The 15,339-nt window shown below is 39.8% G+C and overlaps 1 protein-coding gene across 7 annotated transcripts in view; it reads right to left on the minus strand.

Moving 5' to 3' along the window:
* Cadm2 (cell adhesion molecule 2) overlaps window positions 1-15,339 on the minus strand; it is a 977,040-nt gene that overhangs the window by 153,471 nt on the left and 808,230 nt on the right. For 4 of the 7 annotated variants that reach the window (XM_039088453.2, XM_039088451.2, XM_039088454.1 and 1 more), the window contains 2 exons: window positions 4,058-4,210; window positions 1,382-1,519 (listed from right to left, as the gene is read on the minus strand). In XM_039088453.2, coding sequence (XP_038944381.1) covers window positions 1,382-1,519; window positions 4,058-4,210 — 291 coding nt within the window. Of the gene's footprint in view, window positions 1-1,381; window positions 1,520-4,057; window positions 4,211-5,038; window positions 5,249-5,603; window positions 5,714-15,339 lie in introns of those variants that run through there. The other 3 variants (XM_039088456.2, XM_063270608.1, XM_039088455.2) reach the window with 3 other exon arrangements.

Below are 15,339 nucleotides of genomic sequence, written 5' to 3' on the forward strand. Positions count from 1 at the left end.
CTGCAAATTACCAAGCATATAAATAGAATGAAAACTTTAATGCAGCTGCCAGCTCTCAGGGCGCTGAATGATTTAAGAAGGCAGTGCACATCTTTTTGCACAGTAAATGGCAGAGACTCAGACTTCCCTACTTCCCAGAAGATTAAAGGCTGCTGCCAACACCTGTGGTTTGGATGTAGCTCTGCCCAGAGGCACCAAAAGGGTGTCTGAGTCAATGGCTGGAGGGGCAGGGAACCCTGAGCTAGATGGAATTGTGATGGTTTCATTCTACCCTTGAAAGCTTTTAGAAAAAGTAAGTTTCACTACAGCTCAGAGAATACATTCCTAAACCTAGTCTAGACTAGAAGAGTTTCAAAAGCGTATCTGAATCCTACCTCTTTGCTTGTATCCCCTAAGCATACCTTCTATAAAATCTCATTAGTATTTGAACCACTAACCTTAACTGCAGGGATACATTAAATCCCTTTCTGTAGAATGCCCTATAAGTTATTCCTAGTCCAATTCCAATGATGGATTTATTAAACCCTGTTTATTTAATGGTTAGATATTATTTACTAAATGTCTGTGTATGAATGAGTACCTGTGGGGTTTTGATTTACCAAACATTAGGGCTGGTATCTGCTACCTTTGCACAAACACTACAGCTAATTCGTGTATTTGAGCCTGGGAGACCACAGGTTTATACAATCATCTGTCATTCCTGCTTTATTTATAATTTCAATTTAGAGATTCCCATACCTTAACAATTATTTGTTAAATGTAGAAATAAGAATAGAAATGATTAAAATCTAAAATGTGTTTAGTGAGCTTTTGCTCCTGGCAGCAATTTCTGTGCATTTCATCTTGTATGTTATCTGCAGCAGCAGTAGCAAGAAAACATTATTATAGAAGTTTTATATGAGAAGACAAAAATCTCAAAAATGAAGGACTTCTACACATGTATGAGAGCTTGCATATGCTTGGCCCAGGGAGTGACACGATTAGAAGTTGTGGCCTTGTTGGAGGAAGTGTGTCACCGTGGAGTTGGGCTTGGAGAACCTCCTCCTAGTTGCCTGAGGATGCTCAGTCTGTTCCTGGCTTCCTGTGCGCATAGAGTTCAGAAGAAAACTTGCAGGGGTGGGTTCTTTCTTCTCATCTTGTGGATTCCTGGGAAAAACCCCAGTCACCCGACCTGATACCAAACCTTAGTACATACTGAGCCATCTTGCTGCCTCATAGTAAAGATAGTAATACACTTTGTAAAGTTCTATAATATGAAGTTATTAAATCTCATTAAAGATAAACTGAATAGTGTAAGCAGACTGTGGTCTGAGACATATGGGGATTCTTCGTCCTGACCCCACATAATAGTGATCGTTTCGTTAACGTTCCCCAGCTTTACCTTTGATCTCTTTGTCATTTTTGAACCATCTTATATCAGCCGCAGGCTTACTGCCTGACGTCTTGCAAGTCAGCTGCATCAGGTCTCCCTCCATGACTGGGGATGAAAATCCACTAATCTGAGGCTTCTCTGGAACACCTATAATTTAATACCGAAAAGGAGTGTCAGTCTCCAGGGATGACCCAAGCCTCTGTATCCTGAAATAAGCCTCTTTTTGGATGTGGCAAATATTTATACACAGCGTTCAGAAAGAGTTTCAAATTGTACACACTTCAAAGAAGTTGTTAAGTAAGAATTATACAATTTCATCTGCAAAAACAGTCTTTGTAAGCTTTAACATGCAATACAAATACATGTGATTTACCAGTGTGGCAATCTAAGACACTAAACTGCATTAAGAAGTATATTCATAAAACATATTTCCTTTTTGTGAGCATTATGATTTATCTAATCTAAAGACTTTCATTCCAGATTTTATAATTCTTAAACCTTAAAAGGAATCATTATATTCCCTGTATTTTATTCAAGAAAATTAGTTTGTGAATAAGGGATTCATGTATGCTTACAGGCATGGTGACTTTTGATCCTTTTAAAGTAGAGAATTCATCTCAATGTTTTCCATTAGAAATTCAATTGTGTTTGGAGAATCATGTTATCTACCTTCTATTTTAATCATCTCTACTTTGTCCTATTTCAAATCACCTTATGTGATGTGAAAACATAATGCACATTTAAAATAGATTTTATTGCATTGGTTTGTATACTATGTAGGCATGTGAATGAATGTGTACCAGTTCATGTGGAAGGAAGGCTGTAAAAATGCCTTGGTTAGCATGTGGAAGTCACAGGAAAACTCCTGAGCTGTTCTTTGCCTTCTACCTTGTTTGGGGCAGACTCTTTCCTGTTCTCAGCCACTGCGATGGCTGTTCTGAGCAGCTGGTCCACATGTTTCCTAAGAATTCTCCATCTACTTCGCTTCAGGAATGCTGGGTATAAAGACCCAGGGTATTTATTTAATGTATTTATTGCACTGTCACTCTCCTCAGACACAACAGAAGAGGGCATCAAATTCCATTACAGATGGTTGCAAGCTTCCACATGGTTGTCGGGAATTGAACTCAGGACCTCAGTGCTCTTAGCCACTGAGCCATCTCACTAGGCCCCCTCACCAGGCTTTTCCGTGGGTCCAAGTGTCTGAATTCAGCTCATCCAGCTTATTCATGAAGTGCTTTTACCTGCAGAGCCATACCCACAGCCTGAAAAAAATCACACATTTCCTATCCTATATTATTCAATTATTCTCTTGGAGGTTTGCTGAAATATCGTGTAGCATTATTCTGTAACAGATTGGCCTGAAAGTTGTCCTTACTTTCCTACTTTAACTTAATTTCTGAGGATTTTAAAACCTAAGACTATTAGAAAGCTCCAGCATGAAAAATAAAAAGAAAAAATGACAGGATAAACCAGAAATAAGCTTACTTTTCTTGACTAGCTAGTTGGTCTGGGTGGGCTCACCTCCAAACCCGTTAAAAGAAAAATCAATGTCGTACCGCAATTTACTGAACTGCACTGTGTAGTCATTTACTTTGTGCGTCTTGAGTTGGCTCTGCAGAACAATGCGTTAAGCTTTAGGCCATTGTTATCTTGGAACATTCCACTTTAGTGGAAGTGTCTTGTCCTTAACGGCAAACTTGTGAAGATTTTTATGAAATAGTTCCAGAGGGACTTGCAATGAAACGTATTTCACATCCCGAGCACAGAGCCAATTCGCTAGCTGGATTAACTTTAATATTCCTACCCAAAAGGATGTTATGCATTGGCTATTTTAAATGCAACGCTGTGCCTTTATCTGTCTAAAAAGGAAGGCAAGCTAGGGGCAAAAGAAAAAAAAATCAATCTTTAAATTTCTCAAACTTGTTCAGTACACAGGTACGTTTCAATGAACTGCAGCCATTTCAGCCGACTTGGGCCCCGTGGAGTCGATGAGCTCTGAGCTGTGGCTTTATTGCCTCTGAATCTCTACGCATGCATTGCTTTTTTATGTCACTTTAACCTTTTGGAAAATGGCCTGATACTTAGAGGATAAAAGCACAAGGAAGCTACAAGCTGCATGCACAAGTGACATTATGTACTTCATTTGCGGATCTAGAAAATACACATTTTTCTTCTTTTAAATAGAGACACATGGAAAAGTCGGGGCCATTTAGATACACTAGAGTACAAAAAAAGAGAGGTCACTTTTGAAAGTCACGGGTTATTAGAGGAGGCCCCCGTGGGGTGACTTAGACAATACGATAAAGAGCATCCCTTTGCACATAAGGTAGGGTCATTGTGCTCAGTATTCGATCAGTTTTTAAATGGCTTCAAATCACACTGCTTATATATGACCTTGATATAAAATTAATTGGAAGAGGAATAAATTTACTACCTAAGACACAAAATGGCATCATTCTTTCTACCATTCACCCATTCACTCTAACCTTTGTGTCTGCCTTTGTCCATTTCTAAAACAAAAGCAACTAAGTGATTCTTCGGGTTGTTTTTCTGTGAGGCAGCAATAAATTAAATTATGTCTATTGATTTGACATTCAATAAATATTTTCTGACTGAACCGTGCCGTAGCAGGGGACATTTTTCAGGGAGTGCGATTCCGTGGTGTTCGTGTCTAACACTTACCCAGGACAGTGAGATAGGCCTTGGAGGTTTTGACAGGCATTGTAAATAAGGAACAGGTGTACTGTCCTTCATCAGAGAGAGACACGTCACTGACACTGATGCTCAACTCATGCCAAGAAGCGCGAACCAGCTCGATCCGATTGTCCCTCAAAGCTGGAAAGAGGAAAATACTGAAAATGTGAGTAACACAATACACAACAAGCATACTTAAAACATAGCTTGGGACACAATACGATGGATATTTTACTTAGTGAAACACTAAATTTTTACCTCCTAAGACACAGTAAAGAATATTTCAAGTATCTATATTTAGAAGCATAGAAAAATTAGAAGTTACTTAACCACCAAAGAAATAACCATTTAATCAAGTGATCAATGTCTGTGTAATACTTTCAGGGAGGAAGAGGTCAATGGTCGATGGTAAGTGATTTCCATGTACATTCATTTTATAGAATGAATAATATTGGCAAAAGTACTATGAAAAGGAATGAAATACATCTGAGGAACTGAGATTGCCAGATATCTTACAAGTAACCAACAAATAATTTCTGTGTATTAAGAAGTCCCTGGCATAGAGACACTTATTGAACATTATTTACAGCAGAGCTGACATTTAGCTGATAAGTACCCGTGTCTAACCTGTTGCTTACATTGGCACTGATTGGGTAGTATATTGTGATAATATATCCCTAGGCTAAAATCACAATAATATAGTATTAGGTTAAACCTCTTTTCTACTACAACTACTTCTAGGGTATCTGCTAAAATCTTACAGAATATTGTGCATTTTTCACTCAGTCGGGAGGAAAAATGGTTTATTATGTACTTCATTAAGGAAAGCAATACAATCTAGAATCAAGCAAGAGTTTTCTCGCTGACAGCAGTCCCAGAAAACAAACAAATCCCCACTGTACTCTGTGACTTGTTTCCATCAGAAACGCAGAGAAACAATCAGCACAAAGCTGGAGTGCGGTCCCTCACCTTCACCACCCGGATGTCTTGCCAGGGGAATATCTGCTTCATAAAGTGACAAGTCTGAGGTAGAAATTAGAGTCCATTCATGTGTAACTGAGTAAGTCCTTTGGACCAGATAATACCACAAAGTCTGACAAAAACTGGACTCTTCCGTGAAGCATACATAAAATATAACTGCAGACCAGGATCTGATTGTTACCTTTAAAACACGCTGAATCTATCTATTGTTAGCATATTAGCATTTCTTCTAGGCTCCGCCCAACAGTTACCTAGCAACAGCCAGGTATGAGCCTGGCTTGCTATAAAAAGACTAGCCTCTGTTGTGCTCTCTGACCCTTTTCTCTCTTTCTGATTCCTCTTCTTCTCTGTGTCCTCTTTTTCTCCTTCCTGCTTTCCCTTTCTCCATGTGTTCTCACAGCCTCCTCCTCCTCCTCCTCCCCCCCCTCCTCCTCCTCCTCCTCCTTCCTCCTTCTCCTCCGTCCTCCGTCCTCCTCCTCCTTCTCTGACCCTCTCCTTCTCTTTCCCCTTCCCATGCCCTCAAATACACTTCATTTTATACTATGACTGGTACCTCAGGACGTGGGGGATGTCTCAGCTCGAGTCTGTTAAACACTGGCTCCCGCTGCACCATAACAAAACATCACCCAGAAGTGATCTTCTATTCTTAGGTACCCAGCCTTGACGTCACAAAGACTCCTGGGTAAAATTCACTAACTAGTCACTTAAGGTTACTGATTCATATATACCCTTGATAGGATTTAGAATCACCTAGGAGACAAAGCCTGGCACACGGCCATTAGGGATTAAATTATGTTAGTTGAGACAAGAAGACCCATATCTATTGTGGGTGTCACATGTCCTTGGGCGCATGTCCTGTACTCAGTAAAAGGGAGAAAAGCAGCTGAGCGCATCTCTGACTGTGTACGCTGTTGTGATGCACAATATTCCCTGGAGTTGAAAGCCAAATAAACCCTTTCTTCCTCAGGTTGCTTTTGTTGGGTATTTTTGTCAGGAACTAAGGAACCAAGGCACTGGCCATAAAAATACTAGGAAAGTCATAATTTTAGTGAAGAGAGGAACCAAGGAACCAGCACTAATCAGAATCAAATACTAAGATTTTTCTCATAAAGATTTTGAAGCAGCTATCATGACTCTAAACACAACTTAGCAAGCAGTAACTAATTACAATGGGACAAATTAAAAAAAAGTTAGTAAGAAAATGAATTTGTTAAAAAAGTCACAAAATCCAGAAAATTAAACCATCATATTTGTTTAGCAACAGATGAATGCACTAAAAAACAAATTATATGTATATATGTATATATATATACATACACACAGTCTAATTTTATGTAGATCTAAAGTAAATTAAATTACATTTGCAGGAAAATTAGAGCAATTGCAAATTATTATATTCTAGAATAAGCCTTATTCAGCTAGACAATGTTTATTTTTTTTCTCAAAGGCACAATCTAAATGTGAACTTGTAAATGTGACTACATTTGAGTGTGTGTTTGTATGTTCAGAACTTAAAAGGTAATCATGAGAGGGGAAGAGGAGAGGAAGAGATATTAAGGAAGGTAGAAACTGGAGAGGGCAGGGAAGTGCATACTAGGAAAGCAGAATGGGAAACTCACTAGACAGGAGTTAAAGGAACCAGCTGGAAGTCGGGACCATATGAAGGACAGCCCACCAGGGTACAGGGCAGGAGTGAGTGAAACATGATGATACATGTGTGCAAATGTGCTCTAAACCAACGTCCCCACAAAAAACTCCTCACAGCTATACGCAACAGGCTACAAGCCACACTGATCATCATCTGATTATGATTGGGGTGTTGCTACAGGTCCACAGGCAAATAATCTTGGGCTACCTTTAGCCCCTTGCTAGCCATAGTACTACCCAGCTCTGTGTACGTGAGCATTCTGTGACTATCAGTTAAGGCTTTTAAAATGTACACATCGAATAAACCCTCTCCGATCCCCTCTGCGGTCAGACCTGATTTTTGTTGTTATCAGCACTGATGTGATGAAACCCACTACACTTTATTCTAACCTACACACACACACACACACACACACACACACACACACACAAAACTTAAACAGAATTTGAAGTAAATCAAAACAAAACCATTGAAATTATCAACAACATAAACAGACCTTTACTAAATAAACTCAGTATACAGTACTTTAAAAGACAATAGATTTAAAATCAGAGCATTGGATACTCTGCTTGAGACAGGAGCCTGGCATGACTGTCCTCTGAGAGGCTCTACCAGCAGCTGACTGAGATGCATGCAGATACTTAGAGCCAACCACTGGACTGAGGTCAGGGATTTTTGTGGAAGAATTAGAAGAATTTAAGGAGCCGAAGGGGATGGCAGCCCACAGGAAGAACAAAAGTATCAACTAACCAGGACCCCTGTGAGCTCCCAAAGACTAAGCTGCCAACCAAAGAGCAAACGCTGGCTGAGGCCACCAGGCACAAACTGCAGCACGCTGCCTTGTCTGACCTCAGTGGGAGACAATGTGCCTAATCCTGTAGAAACCTGATGCCCCAGGGAAGGAAGATGCAAGGGTGGGAATGGAGGTGGGGGGAGTACAGGGGGTACCCTCTCAGAGGCCCAGTGGGAGGGGTGGTGAACTGAAGATCTCTGGGAGGGGATGGGGGAAGAAACATTTGAAATGTTAATAAGTAAAATAATTAATTAAAAAATAAAAAGTAAAGTCAGAACATCAAAGTACTCAGACAAAAAACAAGCAAGAGAACATAGATTGGAAGTAAAGATCAAGAAGAATGCACCTATTGGTGACCCAGTCACCAACCAACATCCAACCCAGCTGCTACTAAGCTGAGAAGAAACGAAGGTTGTAAAAATAGTGAGAAAAGGTAGCAAATCTTTCCCAAATTGGCAAAAAATATAATTGTACAGAATCAAGACACTGAAGACCGTGAAATAGGAAAAGTCTACAATCCAACTCAACATATGTTAAAATAAAACTTCTAACGTTTAAAGATATTTGGTGATAACACTAAATTGTTCCTCGCATATGCGTATAAACCTGCTGATTAAAACCATGCGCTCCGGTGAAACCGGAACTCCTCGGAAACCCTCACCGGAACCTGCATGGACACAAGCTTCCAGAGGATGATGGTTGGTTTCTTCCCATCTTGCAACTTCATGGGGAATCAACTGTATCAGCAGGCATTTCAATTTCTTCACAATGGATTTACAGTGACAATTTGAAACTATTTTGAGTTCATCTTGATGATAAATTGAATGTTTTAAATTCCACAACACCTTAGTCAGTTCCTTTACTGAATCTGCTCAGCATGTCATAGCTTTGATTATATTCGCTCTACAAATTTTACCTCCTTTGACATCTATCTAGATCTCGGTTCCAAAAAATAATATTTAATGTAAATTTTGGTATTTATCAATGAACTTGAACATTTAATTCTTGACAATATTGTCTCTGTTAAACAAATTTAAGTAACACTAAGGACGACACTCTGTGTGGAAGAGCAAAAAGAAATCTGGTTTAGGACTTCATAACTGATATGCATGAACATATATCCATAAGTAAACGAACATATACTCAAAACAAAGGCCCTCTTGCCATCTTCACAACCATCCCTTAAAGAGTCTCACTCCGTAGACCAGGCAGGGGCCAGGAACTTTTAACATTCTCCCAGCTTGCCTGGTTGGAAATGTTGATTAACACCCCCTCCCTGTGCCGCCGCTTCCCTACTCAACTCCTCTGTAAGTTTATTTGCTAAACAATTAAAGCTGACACATGAGGTTTCCGTTTCAGTAAATGTTTCAGGCAAACCCTACCTCCACAGTGTTGTCTTTTCAAGTCCATGAATTCTATGACGTTTATCTAAAGCTTCCTTTCAAACAGCATTTCAAGAGTGAGAGGATAAAGAAAGACCCACAGTAGTCCAAAGAGGGATGCCGAGCAACTGAATGGGCTTCCTGTGAGCAGGAAGCTGGTCTCACTGTCTCAGCGCCCTGAGTCGGAGTTATCTGCGCTGTAGGCATTCAGTGAGTGCCTATTGAATTGACACTGAGAGCCAAACTCTGCCTATATATGATAAGAACGCTGTGAAAAACGACCAAACTGTAAAGTCCTCTTCCGTATCTCTCCGCAGGATACCTGTGGGACCTGAGCTAAAATAAAATTTCCCTTTTCCCTTTAGACAGTGATGAACATAAAGAACATAAACATCATGCTAAGTAAAATTATTCATCAAGTTTATAGCTTCCTATAATGCCGAATAAATGATCTTTAAAAATATTACTTCCCCCCACCTCCCCAAATCCCCAGTTTCCAAGTGAACACAAACTGATAATTAACCAGACCCTATAATAATTATTTAACCTTTGTGGATAGTAAGTTCCAAATACAAGGTGATTAAGTAAATGTGCTATTATTGTTCAAAGTGAATTTACCGTTTAAAAATAATTCCTTTGAAACACAATCTAGGCGCGATTTTTTTTGTTTTGTTTTTATTTTATTTTTGATTTTGTTTGTTTTTGTTTTGTGGTTTTTTTTTTAAGAACTCAGATAGTTAGCTTAAAAATACTTAAATTATTCCCTAGGAACAATGGCACAAGAATAATGTACGTTTGTAATAAAAGAACAAAAGTGAGCCTTCGTGGAGATTAAAATGAGAGCTAATAGTTAAGTAAGGCATTCTCAGGTCACGCCTCATCAACATTTAGGTGCCTGCCACCTGCTCAGAATGTGATTAAATGGTTCAGAGCTCCACGTTCTGGAGAATTTAATCTGAGCTGCGAATAAGCACTGGCCAATGAGTGAGAGTCTATTAAATCGTACTTGACTGTGGATAAAATTATTTCCCCAATTCACCATTAGTCTAAATGGTTCATATATTACATACATGCGTATTTAGTTTACATGCTTGGTAAAATAAAATTCCTAAGATACCTAGAATTGGAGAATTTCAGGCCCCCCTCCCATGGGGTGGAGAGTTACTGGAATATTTAGCCATTTATATATTAATTGAATTTTAAACTAAATGGATTTAGCAGTGATCCTGTGGATTTATTAGTTGCCATCATTTAAGCAAGAACCTGGTAAGAAAGCTCGTGGGGCAGCACAGTGGTACAGCACCTACTTATTAGACATGAAACCTTAGGTTGGAAAACCAGCATTTGCACTCACGTTTAAAGAAATACAAATATTAAAAACTAGCAAAAAAGGAAACAGCTATCAATTTACACGCACTTTACAGTTTCCCCTCCTTTAATGTTGTGCTTATTATAAGTGACCACATACCTTTAAACATTATTTATTTTTTGAGATTATAATATATTAATTTCCCCTCGCTTATACTCCTTCTCTGCAAGTCCTCCTATTGACCCTTTTTAAATGTCTTTCAACTTCTTGGCCTCTTCTTTTCATTAATTGTTGTTGTATACATATATCATATATATTCCTGCATAAATACAGTCTGCCCAGGCTCTTTAGTGATATTTTACGTATGGTTTTAGGGCTGACCACTTGATATTGGATATCCAAATGGCGTGCTCTTCTCTGGGTAAGGCTATTTCTATCAAACAGCCTTCTTTAGTTCCGTGTGCCTTTCTTTATGTAGAACTGAGGCCCTGTGATCTTTTGCCCCACCCACTTTAGCACATCTGTTATTGGTGTCCTTGTCAAAATGCAGAGTGTTGAAGCTCATTCCCATCCTTGTCCCTGTCCCACTCCCCGTTCCCATTCCCATGGAGCACAAATCTACTGTTGCATCTGGAGCTCAGAGGTCATTGTGGAAGTGGAGGAAGAAGAAAGGATTGTAAAGGAGAGGGACCAAGGGAATTTGCTATCGATATTTGTCTCCTAGTAACATGAAAAACCACACCCATAAAGTCTCACCTAAATGACTGAATAGGAGCTGAACCAGGACACTAGTGACAGACATGCTCAAGTGGAACTGAGGGTATACTGGGAGCAGTTTAGGGGGCTTAACCACTGGGGACTGTGGTTAAGAAGCCTCCATCCTGTACAAAGAACAAGAAGTTAAGAAATGCTGAGGGAGGGAGAAATAGTCTTTCCATAAAACAGCACACTAACTGACTATGTAATACCAAGTGGTCAGTCCTGCAAACATACATCTGAGTAACATCGTAAGCAGGTTTGATTTATAATTATACATGGATATGCATATACATATATGCTTGTAACTGTAATTAATGCAAAAACAGATGCCAGAAATTTGAATGAGGCTAAGGACGGGTATATGGGGGAATTTGGAAGCAGAAAAGGGAAGGGTGGAATCATATTATGTTGTAGGAGGGGTATATGGAGGGATTTAGAGAGAAGAATGGAAAGGGGGGAATGATGTCATAGTATTATAATCTCAAAATTAAATGAGGTAAAAATAATAATGTAAAAGAAGAAGGAAAATCCACTCTATGATAGCCTTTTTTTTTTTTGGTGTTTTTATTTGTTTAGAGCTCTACAATCTTGTTTGATACATTAAAATGCTTGCATCCTTTGTAGTAGAAAGTAGAACCAGGGAGTTTCATCTAAAGCACACAGATGAAAGATCAAGCCAGTGATTCCTTGCCTGTTTTGTTCTTTTGCAGCCAGAGAACATAAAACAATCTAAATCAATCTTCTGGAAAATTGGTAAAAACAACCATTACTTCAGAACTACTATTTGGTATATGACATTTTAGGCTGTGCTGAATCCTTGCTGAAACCATAGTAAATGAAGTTTTGAGTAGAAATGTGAACCAAGCCTTAGCAATAAATCTGGGAAGTATGTAGCTATTCGATGGCAGGTTTTCAACAGTGGAATCTGAGATTTTAAACGTTTGCCTTTCTCAGGGAGAGTGTATAAAATCAGGGGCAGTACAGACTCACTCCAATACTTGTAATCGCTTATTATAAAACATTTGAAAAAGAAAAATGTTGCCAAAACCAAAATGTACTAGACACAAAGAAACGTGTTGAAAGGGCAGTGTGTTTGAAGAATGATACGAAACTCCTTCCTGATGTCTATTGTTCAGCCTCTTTTCCTTTGATAAAAGCTGCTCCCCTGCCCCGGCCTTCAGGACTAGTCGTAAGGAAACCCCTCTACTCCCACATCAGATCCATCACGCTGTAAACTCACACAGCTGCTCTAGCACGCACGTATCCTTGCAGTAATCACTATCTGCAAGATAGCGTTTAAGCTGTTTGTCATGTGTGCCTTTCAGATCCACTTCCCTTGATGGTTTTCCCCTCTTTCTTGAGAGAAATTCATCCGTATTTGTTCTCTTGTGACGAAAGTGCTTCTTTGAAAAGTCCGACATTATCTTTCAAATGTCCTCAGTTCATGCGTGTCTTTCAACTTAATTAATGTTGTCCTTTCCTGATGAATCCTGCTTTCCTGTCTACTTTGAAGCAATTTGGGTCTTCTGTTAGGTCCCCAGAGTTATGGCAATGTGAGGTCCAAGGTCAGCCTTCTCTTCCGAATTATTTGCCTTGTCTTGCTTCCACCTGTTCTTTTTTTTAAAATCACTTTCTTTCTTATATTGGATATTTTTATTTACATTTCAAACATTATCTTCTTTCCTGGCTTCCCTTCCAGAAACCCACTATCTCCCCTGCTTTTATGAGGGTGCTTACCCCACCAACTCTCACCCACCTCCCTGCCCTGACATTCCTCTACACTGGGGGCATCAGCCTTCATAGGACCAAGGGCCTCTCCTCCTATTGATGCCGAACAGGCTATCCTCTGCTACATAAGCAGATGGAGCCATGGATCATTCCATGTGTACTCTTGGGATGCTGGTTTAGTCCCTGGGAGTTCTGGGAGGTCTGGTTTGTTGATATTGTTGTTGTTCTTATGAGATTACAAACCCTTTGAGCTCCTTCCGTCCTTTTCTAACTCCTCCATTGGGGACCCCATTCTCAGTCCAATGGTTGGCTGTGAGCATCTGCCTCTGTATTTGTCAGGATCTGGCAGAGCCTCTCAGGAGACAGCTGTATCAGGCTTCTGTCAGCAAGCACTTCATGGCTTCATCAATATTGCCTGGGTTTGGTGGGTGTATGTATATGGGCTGGATCCCCAGGTGGGGCAGTCTCTGGATAGCCTTTCCTTCAGTCTCTGCTCCACACTTTGTCTCCATATTTCCTCCTGTGAGTATTTTTGTTCCCCCTTCGAAGAAGGACTGAAGCTTCCACACTTTGGTCTTCCTTTGTGAGCTTCATGTGGTCTCTGAATTGTATCTTGCATGATAAACTTTGAGCTGTGTAGCTGTGAAGAAGAAACTTCCAACTGCCCAGAACAATTAACGCAGTGCACTAAATACAGTACTCATGCTCTCTAATAAGTGACTGCATAAATAAAATGGCAGTGCTGTAGACTAAGCCACCTCAGAGTAGAAAATAGCAACAACAGCATACCCAGGAACCAGTGACAGGTTAGCAACTAACAATGCCTTAGAAACTTCGTTTGCAACAGATCCTGCTTAATAAATTCATAAAATTTAGACTTAAAGGAGGTTTGATGCTTTCATTTTTTTCTGTTTTAGATCTTTCACTATTTTTGCTCATATTATACCAATTACAATCAGTAGAAATAAAAAATAAAGGTAAGGTATATTTTCAGAATGTATCATCTTATAACCTAATTTCATTAGACTAAATGTAAATGTCTCTAAATATCTGAACTTAATTCTAACTACTTAACTGAAATATAGAAGGAAACGTTAAATGCACTATAAAATATTACTTTATTTTGACCTATGTTTAAAAATCTTCATATCATATATTCAGACATTGCAAATTTATCTTCCAAAAGAAACTCAGTAAGGTTGTTTCATAGTCTCTTTCATTACAACAGAAGGGGAAAGAATGTTGCAATGACAAATTTTAATCTCTGTCTTTCAACTCTCTAGAACAGCTATACTTAAAATTTTATGGTCATGATTCCTTTTGTCCATTTTTCATTATTAAAAATAAATTCTTCTAAGTGCAGGCAGACAGGAGCCGGATGTAGATCTCTCCTGAGAGACACAGCCAGAATACAGCAAATACAGAGGCGAATGCCAGCAGCAAACCACTGAACTGAGAACAGGACCCCCATTGATGGAATCAGAGAAAGAACTGGAAAGCTTGAAGGGGCTCGAGACCCCATATGAACAACAATGCCAAGCAACCAGAGCTTCCAGGGACTAAGCCACTACCTAAATACTATACATGGACTGACCCTGGACTCTGACCCCATAGGTAGCAATGAATATCCTAGTAAGAGCACCAGTGGAAGGGGAAGCTCTGGGTCCTGCTAAGACTGAACCCCCAGTGAACGTGATTGTTGGGGGGAGGGTGGCAATGGGGGGAGGATGGGGAAGGGAACACCCATAAAGAAGGGGGGGTTAGGGGGATGTCGGCCCGTAAACCGGGAAAGGGAGTAACACTCGAAATGTAAATAAATACTCAAGTTAATAAAAAAAATAAATTTATGATCATGTCCTTGGTAAAAAAAAATTCTTCTTTTATACAATACATTCCCATCACAGTTCCCTTCCCTCCATTCCTCCTACTCCCCCGTACCACCCACCCTCTCAAACAAATCCATTCCCCTTCCAGCTTTTAGTTCAGAAAAGAGAAGTTGTCCAAGAGACAACAACCAAACAGGGCAAAACAAGTTATAACAAGACAAGGAAAAAAGCCCTTCCATCCAGGCTGGAAAAGGGAAACACAGTAGGAGGAAAAAAAGGTTCCAAAAGCAGGAAACAGATAGAGATACAACTGTTCTCCTTGCTAGGAGTCTCAGGAAAACAGCAAGCTAACAGCCACAAGAGCAGAGGACCTAATACAGACAGAGCCACACAGGCCCTGTGTTTACTGCTTCACTCTCTCTGAGCCAATGTGAGCTCTGCTTACTTGATTAAGTGGGCCACTTTCTCCAAATGCTTTCTCTTTGGAGTGAGAAGGTGTTTTCAAAGTTATGAAAAGAGAAACCCGGACACCAACCCAGCCACAGAACTTTTTTTTTCTTCATTTTTTAATGGTTATTTTATTTATTTACATTTCAAATGTTATCTCCTTCCCAGTTTCCTCTCCACAAGCCCCTCTATTCACCACCCCTTCTATGAAGGTACTCCCCCACCTGCCCACCTCTGTAGCATTCCCCTGTCCTTGGTCATCAAGTCCTCACAGAACCAGGGGCACCCTTCCCAGTGGTGCCAGATAAGGCCATCCTCTGCTACATATCCAGCTGGAGCTATGAGTTTCTAGTGTACTCTTTGGTTAGTTGTTTAGTCCCTGGAAGCTTTGGCTAGT

The sequence above is a fragment of the Rattus norvegicus genome, chromosome 11 (genome assembly GCF_036323735.1).
Source record: "Rattus norvegicus strain BN/NHsdMcwi chromosome 11, GRCr8, whole genome shotgun sequence".
Classification (NCBI taxonomy): Eukaryota; Metazoa; Chordata; class Mammalia; order Rodentia; family Muridae; genus Rattus; species Rattus norvegicus.